This window comes from Rhyacophila brunnea, unplaced genomic scaffold (assembly GCF_057557595.1).
Source record: "Rhyacophila brunnea isolate RB1 unplaced genomic scaffold, BYU_Rbru_1.0 scaffold_16, whole genome shotgun sequence".
Lineage (NCBI taxonomy): Eukaryota > Metazoa > Arthropoda > Insecta > Trichoptera > Rhyacophilidae > Rhyacophila > Rhyacophila brunnea.
The window spans coordinates 4,874,986-4,896,921 of record NW_028232816.1 but is presented as its reverse complement, the minus strand read 5'-3'; the positions used below and the strand labels follow the sequence as shown (position 1 = coordinate 4,896,921).

General features: G+C 32.7%; 2 protein-coding genes across 5 annotated transcripts in view; one reads left to right on the top strand and one right to left on the bottom strand.

Annotated features, from left to right (window-relative positions):
• Positions 1-21,936, top strand: part of LOC147074236 (uncharacterized) — a 626,724-nt gene that overhangs the window by 270,430 nt on the left and 334,358 nt on the right. The gene's annotated exons all lie outside the window — the stretch shown is intronic.
• Nedd4 (E3 ubiquitin-protein ligase Nedd4) overlaps positions 1-21,936 on the bottom strand; it is a 58,594-nt gene that overhangs the window by 15,045 nt on the left and 21,613 nt on the right. For 2 of the 4 annotated variants that reach the window (XM_085944044.1, XM_085944045.1), the window contains exons 4-10: positions 17,322-17,360; positions 15,655-15,824; positions 11,890-12,040; positions 10,637-10,761; positions 9,400-9,520; positions 4,757-5,266; positions 874-985 (exon numbers count right to left, since the gene is read on the bottom strand). In XM_085944044.1, coding sequence (XP_085800170.1) covers positions 874-985; positions 4,757-5,266; positions 9,400-9,520; positions 10,637-10,761; positions 11,890-12,040; positions 15,655-15,824; positions 17,322-17,360 — 1,228 coding nt within the window. The remainder of the gene's footprint in view (positions 1-873; positions 986-4,756; positions 5,267-9,399; positions 9,521-10,636; positions 10,762-11,889; positions 12,041-15,654; positions 15,825-17,321; positions 17,361-21,936) is intronic. The other 2 variants (XM_085944046.1, XM_085944047.1) reach the window with 1 other exon arrangement.

The window sequence follows — 21,936 nt, the reverse complement described above, 5'->3', positions numbered from 1 at the left end:
ATTTGACGGTTGTTTTGTGCTGCCATTTTTGTTTTCACTTTTCAAAACGAATGATATATTTGTGATTCATAATATTCTTCAAAATATCATAGCAATATATCCACCCAATTCTATTGAAAATAAGCAATTTGACGATCCATCTCTTACCCAATCACTTCAGGATAGCCGGCCTCGCATTTTCACATATCGTTCCAAATAATCATTTAATACCATTTCAAATTAAAGCTACATGGATTCGGTAACTTCATGAATAACAATAATAAATGGTGTTTAACGGCCCACGTGCAATGCGTAGGTCAACATGGAGATTTTATGGTATTTTCAAAGCGTGATCCTGGACATTCCTTAAACGTTGTAGATAATCTATATATATAATTTTGAAGCCTTATTATCCTTTATATTTATTTTAAACATTTGATTACTGCATAAAGTATTTTTATTACATAAAACAGTATTCTTTTAAACCTCTCGATCTAATGTTTTAGAATATAGTATTATATTTCAGTACATCCATGTGCAGTGGTGTTAAGATTTTTTACGTTTATTAATTTTTAAACGCATTTATAAAACCATTAGTAAAATTTATGTTGACATTATTATAGTGAAATATTTACGATAAATTTGAAGATAATTCTAAAGATAATGATTATAAGCTATGTCTTTGACCATTCAAGTGTGATAAACATCCTACGAATAATGATTGTTTTAGTTAATAATGAGAGTGCCTCTTCAATTTCAAAATCATCACGGCAATAAACTGTACACTTTGTAATCGGTAAAATTGGGTAATACTTTTGAAATCAAAAGTAAACACATATTTTCCTAGCTCAAGGTTACGAATAATGTTATATAGATAGAATAGTGGGAGCAAACCTTCACTTCCTGGAATGGGCTGCGAACTGTTAGCGGAGGCTCGTCCGCTCTGGCCGTCCTGTGGAGTCTCCGTCCCCGACGTGGAATGGCTGCCGTCCACCGAATCTTCATTCTGAAATAACAAATTGTATACCAAATATAAACCATAAAAAGATACAAATATCAGAATATAGAATTTCACACAATAGGCAGAAAAAAAACATTGTCTTGCTTCGACCTAATCTAATCAAACCTCAAAGTTACATTGGGTAAGTATTAAATTGGAACATAACCTAACCTTACAATTGTCTATTTTGAATATCATATACGTAATTAAGATGATATTTATAGGGCATGTCGATAACGGTCAAAAATTTTAAATACATTAAAAAATTTTAATATGGGTTTTTATTTTTTATTCATGTACTTTCACTTTCACATTCATGTTTTCTGATCTTATTCACCTAAAATGTTGCATCCCTTTCAGATAAACCTCTTACTCTAAGATGATTCTGAACTGTTGGACTAATAGGACCGAAAGACAAATGGTAGTATCCTAAACAAGACTGTCATAGAATGATCAATTTCCAATTTGCACCATATTTCAGATCCAATTATCAAGGCCATATCTGTGTATGGCGTGAATATGTTAATAAGTCTAAAAACATCAATTCTCGAGCCACCTATTTGTACGTTTAGCTTTCTCTGGTAAATCAGATTATGTTTTTGGATGTTTTTAAATTTCAGTAAAATGTTTATAAATTCTCAACAAACTAAAATTTAAAAACATTGCTGATTTACGACAAAAATCTAACCATACAAATAGCTGCCCTGAGAATTGATGTGTTTATACTTATCAACATATTCACGTCATACACGGAAATAATATTGATTATCTTACAGTGTTAGGTCTATGAAGGATATTTTTCATAGATAAACTAAAATTTTTACACTGTCAACATTTGTCATTTGTAGCAATAATTTCAAGAAACATAGTAGTAATATTTTCCGTGCAGTTTCGGTTTAGGATATTAAAAATCAATATGAATTCGTCAAAAAAAAAAAAGTTTCAAAATTTGTTGTCCATATAAAATATTTGTTTGATTTCCACAATGAAATTCTGAAATATACATTAAGTACTCAACTTACATAATTAATTTATTTCAAAGATTTTCGTGTAAGTCGAATAAAACTTAAAACCAACCAATTCAGGTATATTCACCTGAATTTGACCGAATAGAGACATATTTCACACGCATGTCTACGAACTTGAAGTAAAGTGCTAAAGTGTTCACTGTTAAGAATAGCTGCGCTGAACCAAATTAGACTGCTAAACCTTTTACTTACAATATTATTTAACCCATTTATTGGAAATGGTTAATAATATGTTGTTTGTCTCTCCTGAAAAGTTGCTTAAAATGAGACACACGGTGTTATATTTCAAGTGACGATGTTAGATTATTTTTTCATGAGGAATGAATGATAGTGAAGATTTAATAAAAAATGTTTTTTTTTTAAATTAATATAAGGAACAAGCAATTAAACTATATTTAAATGAAACAAATAAATGACCATAGGTTGACACTATTGCGCCAATAAATATAAAAATACAAATATATAGAATTTGGATAATATCAACACATACTGGGGGTATAGATAATTATGGTAAATCAGTGCACTCCACTAATACTAATAAGCACAAACAACTCTAATAAACATCACCACAAAAAGATGTATACTTTTCTAACACACAAAAAACCATCTAAAAATATACATATCTTACAATACATATTAAATAAAATTTCCAGCTTGAATAGTATATTTTTAAAGGTGCAATAATATTATTTAAATAATACACAAAAAATATTATACAATAATAAATATCATACATGCAATATTTTTTTTATTCTGTTACAGTGGTATGTATACCTTCTATAAGCCTGCTTTTATTACAAGTGATTCTGTGATGTGCTACACCTAGCGGATTAATAATGAATATTATAGGTTATGTTATACATAATAAGTTTAGTTCGACAATACATATTATTATATTTGGGGGTAATACAAAAACCTCTAATTTATAGCGTCAAACGTAAAGAATGACATGAATTTTGGTACGACACTGAAATTCTGCATTGACATAAAAAAGGTTAACACACTTCAATAACAAAATAATTCTTCGGTATTCGCAAAGAATTTGGAATATATTGGATTAAAACATATTAAAATTTTAGATAATGATTCCAGAAGTTTTTTTTTTAAGCCATATTCGCTCCGAAGTGGGTTTCCAAAGAGTGGTGTTGACAAACTTACTATGAGGAATGTTTGTTAGTCATTCTCCCAATCCATTGGTTCCTTGTACTGGAACAAACGCATATTGAAAAATACTACATGAATTTTTCAGCAAGCAAAACAAAAATAATAGTATGGTTGAATTGATAACCATAGAAATATTAATATTCTTTATGGAAGCACCGTTTATAAATAGAAAAGAAAAACGGCAGTGAATGTAGACGTTTTATTTGTTATTTTATGTGATTGTCAGTCGAAATAATGATAGTAAATTGTATAAAAAATTAGGCTTGTAACACTGACCGAAGGTATTCTTAACTAAGAGCTTGTCCAGATGACACGTGTCTCGCGGCGAGTGCATATGGACGGCTCAATGAGGTCATTTGTACTAGGAAAGCGCACAAATCAAATCGCGCCATCTGGACAAGGCCTAAGTGTGACCTTGGGATATAAATCTCAGAAGATAATAGTGTAAAGCTAGCTACAAATAAACCTACAACCTTTTTTTCAGCTGAACTATTATTTCTGTTTTTAACAGGCCATTACGCCCAATTGCAGTAGTGGGATTAATAAGAGTAAGACAATCACATAAGATATTTTGTGAGCTTATCGGAATCAAGGTGTCTTACGTATCAAACCATGAGGAGATAAAAGACAATATACATACTTGAACATCTTTAGTCATCTGTAAAACACATCTTAAACATCTAAAATAAAAATTAGCAATGAAACGATTTCATCAAAATATATTCTGTTTATAAACAAACCCAACCAACTGAGTCATGCAATAAAATACAATCTGACCTGAAATGAATTCAAACCTTTATTGATGTACATAATAAAATTTGTGTTTTGGCTAGGCTAACTTCACACTAGTGCTGGCTGTAAAGCCGGTGTCATGTCAAAACAAATTTCTCATTATTAGCTTCATTTTTATATTTAATACATTTGCGATGGACATTTCGCTACGTTACATATGATTTTTGGATCACCCTCAGGGTGCGCCACAAAAATTGTGTAATCAAATATATTTAAATCTCACCAATCTCTGTATTAAAAATAACTGTCAATAATAAAGAATTAATGGGAACATATGAAAGTAATAAAAGGTTAAAAATAATGCATAATATTATAAACCTTAATTTGTCAATACAGAATTCCAGTTTAAACAATGAAATTGGATTACTAGAAAAGAATGTAATTTTTAAAACCATTTTTTGTTGTTTCAGTTATGCCCCAAGCTTTTCGAGTAAGAGGCCCGTGATTTAAAAAACAAACGTGGAAGATACAAGGTCAATGAAATGGGTAAGGTTATCTTTTTTCAGTGATTCAATTTGAAGGACAAATGATGCGAATTGAAGATGGTTTTAAAAATAATATTATTTTAATGCCAAAATTCTCTACAGCTGTGGAAATCGATTATTCGAGAGTAAATATAGCTCAACGTATACACAATGGGTGTTAAGACAGCGGGGGACAGTGGCCGATCTAAAGACAGCAAGCCGGTCAGGAGCCCCTCCCCCGCCCCCGGACGATAGACAAAGCAAACATGAAGCGCACAAAGTTGTAGCCCAACACACGACACCCGACTCGGCTCGCCTCCTCCGCTTACCTCCGAGTTAAAGGAGTCTTCCGAAGGGTGGGAGGAGCCGCTCAGCGTCCTCCCAGGGGCCGCGGCGGTCCCTGCCGCGCTACCGACCCGCACCGGAGAACTGAAATGATTTTCTTCTATGTGCAACTCTTCGACATTGTTCGCTTCCACCGTTTCGACACTTGTCGAGCTTTGTGATACGACAGACGCCACATCGTCATTACTGACATCACCGGGAGCAGTATTCCTGTCTATTTGATCGGTATTAACTACTTCTTCTGTATTTTCTACAGCGGGAGTTTCTATCCGCTCAGTGTCACTTGTTGAAACTTCATTATTTTGCTCTTCTCGAGTATTGTCACAATTTAATCTAGGAGCCTCGTCTTCATCGTCTTCTTCGGAAGGTTCCCTACTGGCGAGTTTCTTGGTGAGCAGGTGGGCCAGCGTGTTATTGAGTTCCATGGGTGAAAGGTTAGGGGATCCGGGCATGGAGTTCACTTGACTATTTGTACCGCTGTGTAGGTCGTCATCCTGTTGTTTCATTTAAATATTTTAAAAAGATGAACGCATCCGAGTTATAAAAACTAATTATTGTTTTGCCAAGTGCATGAAATTAAACTACCAATAAACAGGCCTAGTTATTTCAAATGACATGCATAGTTTGTACAACTTCCAAAACCACTTGAAATTGAATCCAAAATCTATTTTATTAAGCTGCAAAACATTCACATATTTATTTATAATATACTGTACCTCCACAAATTGCAGTTAATGCAAAAAACCACCAAATTCTAACACCAGCTTATGTATGCAATTATTTCAATTTACAAATTCTATAATAAAAATGTCAATTAAAATTTGCTTTCCCTACAATTTTAGAAAATAATATGATTCATATTCTATATAAATTGAAGGGATGAAACCACAATGGGAACAAGTACACAGATGACCATTTTAAGAAAGTTGTATAAAAACAAACTACCTTTGTTTATGTCGGCAATCGTATGAAAACTGCACAAACGATTACTGTTTGAGGTAACATAATTGATTTCAATCTGTCAAAATTGAATGAACAACAAACTTTATATGCGGTACGTTATTTTAACTCCCGTTGTGAAATTGTGCTAAGAAAACTTAAAAATACAAAACTTGAAAAGGTGCACAACACAACTATGCTACAAATGTTATAAAAATTCAGCTGACCCATATATAAACACTGCACAAGCCATTTTTAACAAAAGTGTACATTTTTAGATTTATACAGTATAGGCACCTGTTATTTGAATAAAAATTTGAACTTAGTATTGGCCATAAAACCAATTTAGTGTGTGGACAAACATTGTATCACAAACATAGATGGAAATGTATTTAGCAATCATGTTTTGCATTTCCTGAAAAATTTTACCCGTTGGCATATACAGTATTGTTACATGGCACAGCCAAATTAGTTGACATTCATTATGGCGGACATTTTGAATACGGCATATTTAAAATAAATTCACATGGAAACATGCCTAAAAAAAACTAGGTGTAACAAAAAAAACATCTAATTTAATGAATTTTAGTTTCAGAGCATCCTAAAATTCCACAAATAATTTACGCCTTGGTGGTGAAACAACCTATTCCACATTAATTTGTAAATTTCAGTGATAAGGGACTTTTGAAAATAGTATGCCTTACTAAACAGTTTTAATACAATAACTAACAAATATCATGAAATACTACATACATTACAAATTGACATTCATAATCAGGGGCGGATTTACAGGTATCCTGTGTACGCGCATAATGATGAGGGCTTTTATTCTGAGAATGAATGCGGTAAGTAAGAAAAAAAAAAATTCATTTTATTAATGACTTGTGTGATTATTATCAGTTTTCTAAACATTTGTTTGTCAATGATTTGAATATCAGTGGACATTCATCTGTGATACAATAGTTGTGATTTTTTTTTTCAACCATATCCGATCCTAATAAGATCATATGGGCCTCCGCAGAGTGAAGATTTGTATTAACAGATTTTGTTTTTACGAGAAATGGATGTCAGCCACTTGATCAACCTATTAGGTCCATACCCTGACTGAAACACAAATTGAAAAACAATATGTGTATTTGCCAGACCCAGGATTCGAACCTGGGACCAACAATGTTATTGGCCGACGACCGCGCGGCCATCATGAATACAATGTATAATAATTGATTATAGAATATTGATTTTTTCGTTCCAACATTTCGTAATTAAATATTTTGTGCTTGATTGGTGCTGCGAGTAGGGTCCCATAATGGTTAAATCCGCCCGTGTTTTTAATGTGTATAAAAATAATACGTGGTATAGGTCAATTCGCCTCGAAAGCCACATATTTGCTTATTGAAGAATATTAAATGAAAAACTAAAACAAACAGCAAAACAAATAAAAAAAAATGCACTCAAACAAAAAAAACCACCGTACCCATATTAGTTCATGAAGGATGCGACCAATCAAGATTTTAGAGTGAGGGTGAGTTTTGAACACATTAATTGAACTTCAATATGAAAGACACAATTGAAAACGGTAACACTGTTAACCAAGCACCTGATAATAACAAATGTGAAATTTAACATGTCAACTATTTTATAAAATGTTAATTCATACTTTTCCATTCTTTGGATATTAGTAATTAAATTCTTCGACGACAGTTTTAACATTAATTGTTGTACAACATTTTTTTTCCAATACAAAAATTAATTACGAATTAGACAGAGTCACGCATTTAAAGATTAAGGAAATGAGAAATTTTTATTATGCAAAGTGAAGATAAGTTTTGCCATTTTAAACATATCTTATCCTATCAATGGTCTAGCATTTGATTCAAAAGGACACAAAACATAGTTACCACTGGTATTGACACTCAACGTAACTAACTATTAAATTTTGATCGAAACCCTAGTTTATGACAGTTATGAGTGGAAAAAAATTACAGCTATAATCATCATTTTATTACAGATGATGGACAACCTTTATGTAAATAGCCGTCATTTTTTATGATTGATAAAATGGTTCATTTTAACATAATAATAATATGGAGAATGTACAAAATATGTAAAGAGATTTTTTTTTTATTAGTAAGTGGATAAAATTCAAAATAGGTAGATTTATCTTGTGGGCCATTGGCTCTATAACTGTCATCGTTTTTATTCTGATGTGAAGTTTTCAAATAATTTCCTTATCCTTTATCGGTTCAAAAAACTCATACGTGATTCATGCACTGTATTACTCGTGGGACACTTCTCAAAGAGAAATAAAAGACATACAGTTGGATATAGCAGTCATACTTGCAGCAGTATAAATTTATACAACGGTCAAACATTAAGTAAATACCGTAAATAAGACAGTTTCAACGAAGCGTTTTTTTACTTACTGATATTATTAATTTGCCATACCGTCTCTATAGGATTGGTTTCCCGAATATCCGTTTTTGTCGAAATCGACCTCTTAATGGAGAATGTTTTTTTTTATCTAATTGGACGATAACCATCCTTTTCTTTAAATTACTTTGTAATCGTAAAGAATACATCATTCATATGCTGTAAAAATAACAATTTAAATATCTCCATGTATTTAAATATAAGATTATGAAATTTGTTTTTCGTCTCCTGAACATTTGGTCTATTCGGGAAACCAATCCTACAGCGACGATACATCTGCACACATTTTATAACTGTTTCGACCATATTTTTAGTTCAACTAGCGACTCTGACAGTTGTTCTTTTAAAATGTAAAGTACAAGTTAATATTTTATTGATTTCCTTTGTGTCAATGAAAATGTTAAATTGAAGGCTTTATTAACATGTGGCAATAATAACTCAGTTTTTTAATAAATCACTTAATCCGTAATGCATAACACGTTCTAATTACTAAAATATTATATTTCAAATCAAAAAATACTGTGGTTAATTTTGTAGGTTAGTATAAAACATAACCCGAGTTATTTCTACAAATTCATAAAATTTCAAACAGTTTATTGTACACAATAAACATAGAAAAATATACTATCAAAAATCAGTAATATGTAATCAATTTATCCGCTAAATTATATCTAAGTATATACTTATTAAAATACGTTTGTTCTAATTATAATTAATTAATTACACTCCCACAACAAAACTGCCACATGTCAAAAATTACATGTTTTGAGTTGATGATATGATATCATTCATAGTATATGTATCTAAATTGCCAGTTTCAAAATCATCCATACACTACGCCAAAAAAGGAAGATATCGCTTTTTAGATGTGACATTTAAATTATTTCAAAATAAACACAATAACAAAAATTGTTTTTACGTGTAATATTGCAACATATATTGTAAAATGACTAACAATACATTATGTTCCAAAAACCTTTTCTATTCAAACAAATTGTGTAATCAAAGAATAGATTTACTTTCAAATTTCACTAAAACATTCATAATGTTAATTTCAAATTTCACTAAAATGATGAAAAAAGTAATCGAAAAGCTGATTAATAAATATAATCTGATAAATCTAAACCAGTATATAAGATAATTTTAGCGATTTTTGAAATTAACCATTTGATATTCAAAACTCGTGCAAAAATAAAATAATACCCAGTAAGACAAGCGGTGATCGTCTCTTTTGTATTTGATATAGAATGGGGTTTACCTGGGGATTTGCATGGACGGTTGTGGGGTTGTGTGGGGAATTAGAATCATGCGATATGTGAAATCTTCTCTGGAACTCCGTCACGGCCGTTTCAAATCGGCCATCTTCTGATCCTTCATTACTGAAATGACAATATTATAATACATTAGTGTCCATTAGAATCCCAAGTTAAAACCATAAAAACCAATAGTTTAAACTTCAGATGAGACAACTAAGACCAATACACTGGATAAGCCAGCTCCTGACCGGCCATGGTGACTTCGCAGCCAAGCTGCACGGTTTTCGTTTGATAGGACATGGGCCGGAATGCACATGCGGGCACGACCATTAAGACGCTGAACACGTCCTCTGGGACTGCCCGCTGATGGGATCCGACTGAGCGCAGCTGTTTGCTAATGTCCGTCCACACACAAGGCCGATTGGCCATGCCGACTTGATATCAACCAAGGCCAACTTTGAGGCATTTGAAAAATTTTCTGTCATATGGAAGACGGAATAATTCCGATCCCTCCTTAGATTCATCACTTTCAACTCCTGACTCCTCTGTTTCGGCAAAGTTTCATGACACGGGTACAGAGGACACTTCATGTCATTAAAGATAAATGACGGCAGAGCAAGTCAAGATTTTTTATATTTACTAAAACTCTTGCTTTAAGCACTAAGGTACATGGTTACTACATCAGTCCCGTGCAGCATCGCTTCGGGACAAGGAAGTGTGGCACTAAAATCTTTTCATTCTGATAAGTTTATAGCGTCATGGAAGATGGCTGTGCACAAACCGCGGCTGCATATACATGGTAGGTGGAGATGGGGTAACTCAAATCAGAGTTTCCACCTTAAGCTATCAATAAGAAATGGCTGTCTATCCTTAGTGCTAAATGAAGCCCTCTTCGAATACTATGAGTATCAAATTTCAATTTCAAAAAGTAATATTTTAATATAACAATCAGTGGCTAGCAATTCATATTAGCATGAACCCTAGACATTGCAGGTAAAGATGATGCATTTTATGTACTTGTATACATGTTAATCTCAAGTTATATTAGCCGTAACCAAGACACTACAATAATAAACGCAGCGCCTGTTTCCCATTTCCACTAAGACACCGAAATCGGTCAATTAATGTCACTTCGGCACTTAATTTTTGACTTATGACTAAGTATGCATTCGGTCCATAATCACTAAATACTTCTATTCAATAATGCTCTTAAAACAGATGTAGAAAATTGACTCTTACTGTAAAGTTGGTCTTTCCCATTGCGTACTTCTGGCGAGATGATTAACGTAATACGTGCGTCCGTTGCCGTCGTGCTTCTCCTCCCACCCGCTCGGCAACGGCGGCATATTGTCAGATAAAATTACCTATTCAACAAAGAAAGTGTAAAAATTTAGTATAATTTAATCTTAAATTCCTATCATGACACACATTATATGTTTAATTTAGTTATATTCGGTAAAATTTTCTATTGGAATTTGCAATCGACTCGCAATTTTTAAGAAATTATTCCAGGTTCGATTCCCAGTAAGGTCACACTACATCTATGTGATTTTTCAAGTCTGGACGATTTTGTGACTGAGTGCGACAATTTCTTCAATCTTCGTATTTGGCTTAACTCAGAAATTTCATAATTTCATACAAATATTAGTATTACACAGTTACAATATTAATTATAGTTACAATTACAGCACCAATAATTTCATAGTATTTAAAAGTGTCACCAGTTTGTGTTGTAATTTCACTATTTTCGTGACAATGCCATGTTAGTTTACAAAATTCTAATGCCTATTTAAAATATTTCTTATTGAGTCAAGGTAAACGTTAAATAACTGTTTAGTATCATATCATCGCCACTGGAATATGATAATCTCAAGCTCCACTGATCACTATTCAATATATGAGTCGCGTAGAGTCATAACTCACATATTCCAAAAATCAAGTTTTGAGATTATCCAAAAACCTACCAGAGTATTTTTTTTTGTAATTAGAAGAAAAGTATTGAACTCCCTTGAATATTAAATATTAATGAGTGAGTGAGTTGATTTACATTATTTTTTTTAAATATATATACTAACGCTGCAGACATACTGCATACTATGATAAATAAAGCTCCCTGATTGGTCAGAAAGGCCTTGGTGGCAAAACTCACATTATTGTTTGAAATATGTGAGTTATGACACCAACAGTGAACTTTGTCAACAATTTTCAAATGGTTTAAAGTGACTTTTGATACCCAACTATTTTTCTGTATATATTAATGCATTTAGAATCACTTTTTTTGAATTTAACTCAAAAATGTAAAAATTGCAATGACTCCAAGTGACTAATATATACATATTGAAAAATAAAAGATGAATGTGTATACTTATTATAAAATATGATTAAATAATGGACACGTGAATCTCCATACGCATTTTGAAACATGTCAATTGTTGACACGTAGTCACTACATATATTTAGAAAACTTAAAAAAAAATAACAGAAATTTATACCGAATCTACAGTTCCTGTTGGTGAGGGCGTGTCGAGAAGCTCCCAATCATCAGACTGTCCCGAAGACTGCCCATTGGGCGGCTGTCCGTTGACGGGACTACCGATCAAAGCGTGGTAGATCTCCAAATGACCACGGACTCTTGACCTAGCACTGAAAATATAATAATTATATTCAAACATTAAAAGCATTGGATTTCCTATCTCTATAAATCTGACCATGCCCAAGTGTTAGATATTAAAAAATAGTCTGGTGTTATATTATGCAGTAGTGACTAAAGTGACTAGACAATAGCCGAAAGGTTTTTAATTTATTGCATTTCACTGCACATGTGGAGCAATAAATAAAATACCGTTTACATAGTAAGACGGTCAAACCTGTTGTTACTCCGCACAGTTTCACAAATCTTGAATTCATTAAAGGGGATCGAAGATTATTGAATCTCCCAGTTTCGCCAGTGACAGAATTACAGTAAAAATAAAATAAAAACAATGTGATGATACAATGAAAAGAGCTCGATTGATGTAATATTGATTCAATGACAAATATAAACATTAAAAAAAAATTGATATAATTTATTATATCATTGGAACATGTTCTCACTACAAAACCATTGTCAAATTCTTATATTAATAATATTAAGTATGTAAGTAATTATTCACTTAATACTTATATCTAGAGTTGGGTTTCGGGAATTTTCCGACGGGAATTCTCGAGAAATTTTTGAGATTTTTCATCCCGAATCTCGAGAATTGAAATTTTTAACATTTCGGGAAATCTCGGATCTCGAGAATCTTTTCTCGAAATTCGGGATTTCTTTATTATCAAATATTAATTGAAAAAACGATTTTTCTATATGAAAAAAGTGGACAGAAAACACGAAATGTTCAAAGATTGATCGGGGCATTTAACACAATTAAGCCAACGTCGACTTAAAATGAGCGCAATTTTTCAACATCATGGATTTTTATGTCTCAAAAGCGTACGCGATTGTCAGATGCAGCAATTGACAGTGTGTGTTTTTTGAAATCCTATTTTAATAAGTAATGTTTTGAATTATTTTTGTTTACCTACTTCTTTTTGTTTGACTTTTTACATAAAAAAAAAAAATTGGAATTTGTCAGTTTTTACAGTGATTTTAGGATTTTTTACAGGGTTTTTTTAAATACCCTGATATCTCAAGAATTCTCGAGAGCTCTTCTGGAAATCCCGAATCTCGAGATTGAGATTTTCTCGGGAAATACCCAACTCTACGTAAACATAAACAGTAATTGACACACTGAATTTAAAACACATTATTAAGTACTTTAGACTTAGTAAATACACTGTACATAATACATTAATAAATGAAAGAAAAATAAACATTAGGCACTGTAAAAAAAACTAGAAACGCTCTTTCTAAAAACATAAATCGCTATCATGCAGAAAATAGTTTGATTGCAATAAAATATATTTGTAAAACGTGTAGTAACAAGCATGAAGTAGAGTGTTTTTATCCCCAAACACATAATTAACATTAATTGCAAACAAAATTAATAACACTTAGGAGTATGAATGTACAGTAACTGATAATTCATTATTAACCTTAGGGATAATTAGGCCAGCACACTTGCCGCCTCCCGCTGTGTTTGTCACAGGTTCAAATCCCGCAGCTAGGCTGAATTTGATGTTGACATTCTCAAAAATATCAAAAAAGACTGAGAAGTACTGTGAACTGTCAAATTGTAATCCCGAAATCCTGGGATCAAAATTTAGGCTCGGGATTGGATTCCCTAGTCACCACTTACAATGCATCGGTGGGATTTGTCATCCAATGCATTATTATGGTCAGAATAATCATTTAAACTAAGCAGGCACAGATTAATTTAATAGAATTAAAATACGCCGCCATTGGCACATGGTGCACAAAAATACTAATCGAGTCGCCTGTCCTCGTGTTGCTAGCACATCACCGCTGTAATGGTGAGCGTGCGACCTGAAATTAGTGAGCCGCTACATATATTGTAAATTCTGCGTTCAAATTTCAGCAACTCTAAAAAAATTCTCCCACTCAAATCATCAGGTTACACTATCTATAAACACTAAAATCACATATAATTAAAAAAGCAAATAAAAATATAAAAACCATTACAGATGATCTGCAAGACTGGCAACACCAACACAACATCTTTAGTGTCGTCACTTCATTTCAAACCGACTCCATTGTGGACCATTTTTACTACAATCAATCAGCCTACTGCAAAGTTAAATTATTTATTTCAACACTAAAGTAATCCAGCAGTTAACCACTCGCTTAGTGACATATCCGGCCCATCGCAATAATTTTATCAGTTTGGCGACCTCTACCGTATCAAGTAAATGTTTCCAACGTGGATTTTTTCTTTATAGATATCTCTTACATTAATGGTCCATGTTTCACACGTGTACGTGAGCAATGGTAGAACAGTGTAACGTTACTACAGGAGTTATCAATGCGATGAGAATATGCACTGGTAAAAAAATATTACTACTGTTTACAGAGACACTTTATATTAAGTCTTATCTCATAGAAAACTAAAATAAACCCCTACTATACTCTCACCACACCAATACTGAATTATACACCAGAGTGCTGGGCCCAGTGTTGCCTTGACAAAAACATGCCAAGCGGAATACGAAAACAAGCTATTTAGCAGGAAAAAACGCTAGATTTTGTGAAAATAAATTTACTTATTTTACCAAGAACAAAGTCAATACAATATTTCCTATAATGTATTGAAAAAAGTGCAAAAATTAAAAAAATGTCCATACGTGTAAAAACCATACATTTTTAACAGAAATATATCAAAATTGAGAACTAATGCCTATATTGCGTCAACGTTCAAGTTTCGTTTCATGTCATTCCGATAATCGTCAAACTGATGTCACATTACATTATTTCATAAGATACTATTTCACTTAAAGGCCATGAATGCTCCTATTGTTTCAAGTGTTAAATTATGTTGTTTAATTCCTCACGCTACTAAAACAGGTACCTACCTACCTGCATTAATTAAGTAGATATCTGGTAGTCAGAAATTTGATGCACATGAAAATAAATAAAACTAAATATCTAGCGTATTTTTAGCACATTTAAAGCTGTTAGAGCAGCGATACTCAACCTGCGGCCCTTTAAGCTTTTATGTGCGGCCCGAAACACATTTATTATCAGGAATTTCGTATTTCTTGAGATTCGTTTCGCACAGATAGTGACACCCGAATAGGATTGTCATTATGGTCCACATCAGATCTGGTATAAGAGTGTTGCTATTATTGCAAACGATTAATTTAAAAAACACGCATAATTTTTAAAATCTCAAAAATGTTTTGTAAAAAAGAGGGGATTTCATGATTTTTTTCGTCACACCAGTAGTGATGCGGCCCGCGTTACTTTACAAATATATGTATTTGGCCCGAAGAAAAAAAAGGTTGAGTATCATTGTGTTAGAGGCATCAAAAAAATGCTAGTAAAAATGCCATAAGCCCGATGCATTTTTTGCAAGCAAGATTCCTATCGAAAAATGCTAGATCTGTTTCTCATTTTTTTTTTAAATCATGTATTTGCAAAAAAATAATGCTATATTCTTACATAACGCATGTCTTCAGTCTTGAACAAGACATAATTTTATTTTAAAAAGTAGGCTGATTGATAACTTTCAAAGTATTCTCATTTTAAATGGCGATGGATAGTGGCTGAAGAGATGTGACCACTAGAGATGTCTCCATGCATATCCTAGGGGACTACTTACACAGACCTGCGGGGACGCAGTGCATATTTGGAGGGGGGCAGGGCGGCCGCGGGAGAGGACTCGTGGGGTGCAGCCGCGAGTCCCAGTTCCACCATCCCGAGGAAGTCATCGCGTGTCAGCCGATTCTCGTCAAATACTTGCATTACCAGCTTATGCTCTGATGGCTTCACCTTTAAATAATACATAACGATTTGTTAGAAAACTAACAAGCGTAGGAATGAACAAAGTAATAAAATTAAGGTCATCCGCTCACAATTGCCATTGCATTATTCGTCAAGAAGCGCTTTGTACGCAGACATTTCCAAAAAAAATTGCAAAGTTATGGAATTTGTGATAAAGATTATCAACTTCATTATAGCTAAAGCTCTTAATCATTGCCAATTTAAAGATTTTTTATTTGAAATGGAGAGTGAGTATGCAGATCTTCTGCTGCATAACAAAGTACGCTGATTATCAAGAGAAAACGTTTTAAAACGTTTCGCATTCTTATTAACAGAAATTAAAACATTTCTCCTAGAGAAGGGTGTTCATTATCCAGAAATAATGGATGATCAGTTGATGCAAAAAATATATTTCATGGTAGACGTTACATCTCACCTAAATCAGCTTGTAAACTACAATTTTTTCAATGTTAGAAGAAGTTATTTCATTCGAATACAAATTATTTATCTAGCCCCTTTGCTCAAGATTTTGATATTGTCATGTGCTATTTCAAAACAACAATTTTAAATATAAGGGAAGCTTTTCTTAACTGGTTTCAGGAATACAGAAACAGCAAAGCGACGTTAGCCTAAAAAACCTATTAATGCTACTGTATGAGAATTATTTTTTCTGTCTTTAATGTTGACACTGGCAACTTTGAAATGCAATTGCTGGATTTAAAAAACAAAGAATTATGGAGCTCTAAATTTGAACGTCTTTGTGCTGATATGGAAATATTGGAGAAAACAAATAATGTGAACTTAGTTCACAGCACAAGCGGTCTGTTTTAAAAGACCTGGAATAGTATTCCTGACTCATATACCATTTGCTGTTCTTTCCCTTTTCTGTTCTACATATTCATGCTAACAATATTTTTCAAGCATGAGCCTTAACAAGAGTAAATTGAGAAGTCATCTTATTGATGCCTGGAATCGTGCCTAAAATTAAAAACAACAACATACAAACCAGACTTACCCAAATTTTTCAAGGGATGCAAGGCTTTTGTTCACATTAAGTGTGTCAGCCATTGTCATGATTTAATTTTATGGATACCTTAGATACAATTATTAAATTTTTATCAATATAAGATCATTATTAGGTATGAAATCGAGTTTTCTTCAGTATACCTATAGTTTAATTAAGACTTAAAACTTTTATTAAGGTTAATTAAGTTAATATACAGTGCACCTACCTATATAGTTTAAGTTTAAAAAAATTGGCTCTCTAAAGAAATCTAAATCGTTGTGTTGTTGATATTTGGCTCTGTTGACTAATGAGTTTGCCGACCACTGGCCTAACTGTTCAATCAAATTAATATGAATTGGGGGGTTGAGAATTAAAGGAGTACAAACAATTGATTAGTAATCGTTTACTATGCTTCGAAAACAGATGCTTGCAAACTTTACAGCTACATTAGTTTTACAAAAATATATAAATACATGATGCATTCCAATAATTCTACTTACCCTAAAGATGAACTCTTCATTCCAAACAGGATTAAGCGTCTGAAAATAAATAAAAATATATTAATTAAGATGACTAGTATTTTGTACCAAAGATATTGAATTGGTTACGAATGGATGGTATTGTTTAATCAGTTACTACATCCATTGACGTTTGGAACATGAAACATTTTCGTGATGCCAATTGGGAAGACAATAACTGACAAATTCCACTTATGTTAGTGTGGTGAGTTTAGGTGTGCTACCAAATCCTGTCTTATTTAAATATTGATAATACTTGAAGGTGAAGGTGAAGAACATATTCTTATGTCAGATTTTTGATATTTTTAAACTGGCAATGCAGTCTCGTAGATCGAACTGAGTACTACTAAAAATATGTATTGTCTATGGTCTACATTCACGTCATACTTGACACTCTTGATAGTGCACAGGAATCATAAACCAAAAGTCTCCCCCTGTGAAACGCCAGACAAACGGATGAGCGCTATAAGCAACGCCAGACAAAAACTGACACCCTTTAGAGCCATTGACGTTACAAGTCTTTAATCAACGATATCTCAGTTTGAAATTTGTGCGACATAACGTGTTCCTCTCCTGTACCCTTAACTTAATTATTATCTTTGCTTCTTAAGTCATGTTGTGAATGAACGCTTTGAATTTAACGTGTACTTATATATTTTTTTATCTCAAGAAGGCACATCTCTACACAACGTCATGCACAGACCAATTAAAAATTATTATTCTCCTTTGAATTTTTCTACTATGCAACATGTGAAGGTGCGCTTTCATGAGCTAAAAAATGTATACAGGAACCAAAGCGTTGACATTATTACATAAATACATCTCATAACCACATGTAAATGGACAAACTGCATCAATTATTGTACATAGATACGCAGTCAAATACACTGAACCATTAATATTAAGAATATTTAAAATTTACACATAACAATAAACAATCATAAAATCGCCCCCAAGTGCTTTAATACAAAAAGTTAAGACTCCCTTTAGTCACAGTCTAAACGTTTTATCAGACTAACAGTATAACCACTGAATTAAAAGATAGTCTCACAATAATAAATAAATTGAACCATAAAAATTATAAACCAAATAACATTTCTTTGAATGGTTTCAAGTGCTCAAACATAGGGGTGATTCAAGTATCAATTACATACAATAACATGTTAAGGGGTATTTAATCGATGTATGCTTGAAGACTGTATATATTAAATGCATAACTTTCAACTGAAAATTAGATACGTATCGTCTATGAGCTGTTTATCTCCGATCTGACAAAATTGAAATTTTACAATTGAACAAACAAGGGTAGACATTAAATATTTTATTAAATTGAAGTCTGTGACTAACTTAATTTATTTAAATAACAGATATATCCTGGTAAAAGATTTTTCAGACTTGCTCATATCTCCAGAGCGTTCACGAAAGACGTTTGCTGGATGTAAACTTAGCCGTGTTGTCATGCGCATACAAACAGGTGTACGATTGTTTCACAGGCAGCTTCTGACTCACATGTCTCTAGTCAGTTATACATGAATGACGCTGATGCTTTTCTGATATGAAAAATGCTTAAATCAAGAAAAATAATTAAATCAAGTAATCTTCTACAATCTGCCGACTTCTTTTTTGTATTGTATTATTTAAAAATACAGTCGAACTTGGTTATTACGAGGAAGATGGGACCGACTGAATTTGCTCATTATAAGCATTACTCGTTATATTGTTAAATGACATTTTTCGCGCCACGTTCTATTTAAGCATAGAACATAAAAAATCTGAAAACCATGGTAAAAATCCCCAAAATAAGCATGGCATTCAGAAACAAAAGAAGAAGTTGTTTATTGTGTTGAAGTGCTGAGCCGCCGGCGCTGGTAGGTATCTACTGACTTCACAAAGCTTGGATTTTTTAAATGCAATTTCAACCATATGCGTGGATACTTTTTCAATGTTGTCGGCGAAAACACCAATTACGTACTTAGACACTTAACTAGTGTCATAAACGTAATCCGATCCAGGCGGCATCGGTCTAGTTAACTGCAAGGTCGGATATTATTGCTTAGGGTCGAAAATGTTGTTTTTAAACGATCAACACATTAACAGTTTTGCTCAGTATACCCGAGAAGTAGCTTGCTATAAAGTAAATAAATGTATGGAGAAAATCATAAACTAAAATGTCAACGAATGTTTCCTCATTACATCCGAGATCTCGCTATTTCCGTGATTGTAATAACCAATTTCGACTGTAGTCTTTTTAAAGATAAGTAATTTAAATCAGAATGAAGATAATCTGTCAAAGGTTACAAAAGAAATTTAACGCATTCATTCAAACATTGGAGAAAAGTATACAGTTTTCATATGGTTTCATCACACCCACACATTTTTACAGAAATTACTGTCTTGTCATCATCTGCACTGATTATAGAAAAAAAATATAAAGTCTTCTGCTGTTTACATTTTTTAGAAAGGTTATATTTTGGTTTTGACTCATTCATTATTAATATGGGGAGGGGGTGAATTTGTTTATTAAATTTTAATGTCACCAATAATTTATTCATCAACCCACATGACAGCAGAGAAAATTTAATAGATTAGATAAGTAACAAAGAGGGTCAAAGGATTTTTTGTTGACTTTGATGTTTTACTGTTACATATTTTTATAATAGAACAATTTCATAACATTTATAGATTTACACCCACGATGGTCGCATGACTTAAGCGTCGGCCTATAGCGTTGTGGGTCCCAGGTTCGAATCCTGGGACTAGCAAGTATACATATTGTTTTTCAATTTGTGTATGAGTCAGAGTATGGACCCTAATGCCGGGTCCACACTGGCAACATGTCGCGCGACAACCTCGTTAAATTTTACGATAATTATCATACTTATCGTAAAATTTAACGAGGTTGTCGCGCGACATGTTGCCAGTGTGGACCCGGCATAATAGGTTGAGCAAGTGGCTGACATCCATTTCTCGTAAAAACAAAATCTAGTAATACAAACCTCCACCCTGTGGAGGCCCATATGATCCTATTAGAATCGGACATGGTTGAAAGAAAGTTTTTTATAACATAATTTATTTAGGGACAGAATAATAAATCAATTGAACAAACATAATTTGAAAACATCTCATGCATATACACACTAGAAAAAAAAATATGACACCCAACGGGACTTGAACGCGCCAGTATGCTTAGTAATTAAGGAATTAATTGATACCTACCGTAATTTAATATACAAAAAACCGATAGCCAACATTATAACGCAATTCGATAAGCATATCATGGAACAACCACAGGTTTAAATTGTCGTAATGTGGTAAGATGCCCGTAGCTTAACTGGAAAAGCATACTGGCACGAATCCAGCAGATACAGGTTCAAGTCCCATCGGACTTTGTATTTTTTGGTGCACTAGGTGTTTTCAAACTATGTATGTTCAATATATAGAATGTTACATTCTCAAATCTTGTGTCTTATTCATTGAATAAAAGAAATATATTATTTATATAAATCAATTTTCACTGTTCACAGCAACTGCCTTATAGATAAGACTTTTAGAAAATTCCCATGTTTGAATGGTTTTTTACGAATGCGTACTCTTCATCATTGCTACAGTGTAGAAATGCATGTAGTAAGTCTACAATAGATATGGTTATGACTGGAGATCCAGATTTAACTGATTTTGATACAAAAAAAATTAAAAATTACATCATTGATAGGATAATATTCATTGTTGTCATAAACACATGTATTATAATTTTTATCAATTATTGTCTACGTTAGTTCAGTGGTACACAACCCACTTTGTCATTTATTACAGTCCACAGACTAATTTAAGGTTAGGTTAATATTGCATTTAGGTTATTGATGTATAGTGATATTGCGTGTAGCAGTGGCGAAGGGTGGAGGTAGGCTGTTAAGATCCAGCATAAATAGTGCACACTAAACTTTGTCAGTCATACGTATTAGTTGTCATTGAAATAAGACTACAATTAACAGATGGTGTTGGTTAGTTTTTAAAACCCTACGAAACCAAGCCAGTAAGTAGCCAGATAATAGTCAAAAAATACTCTTATCTTTATAATACCTAAGATTCTTTGAATATTTTATCAAGAGAATAATATTTTTTATCTATTATAGTTCAGTTCAGGCAGAGCTTAATGAATTTAAAAAAATGAACCAACAATATTTGTGTAATATGTATTCTAATTCAACAGAAACAAATAAGTAAGTATGAATGAAAAAGTGTGCACAATTTTGTCGTATTGCCCAAAATATACCAAAACTATTATGGTTTGGTTTAGGCAGGGTTAAATTGATTTTTAAAAATTAACCAATACCATCTGTAAATCGTAGTCTTAGGTCAATAAAAACAAATACGTATGACTAACAAATTTTAATGTGCACTTTTTATGGCGGATCTTAACAGTCTACCTCCACCCTTCACTACTGGCGTGTAGTGTATAGCATGAATAGCTTGCTGTGATGTGAAAAAGGCTGGGACGCACTGACTTGTGGAAATCTTATATTTCAATTATGATTAAATAAACAGAGAACACTTTATCAGTCTAACAATGCAAGAATATAAAATAATTATGTGCCAA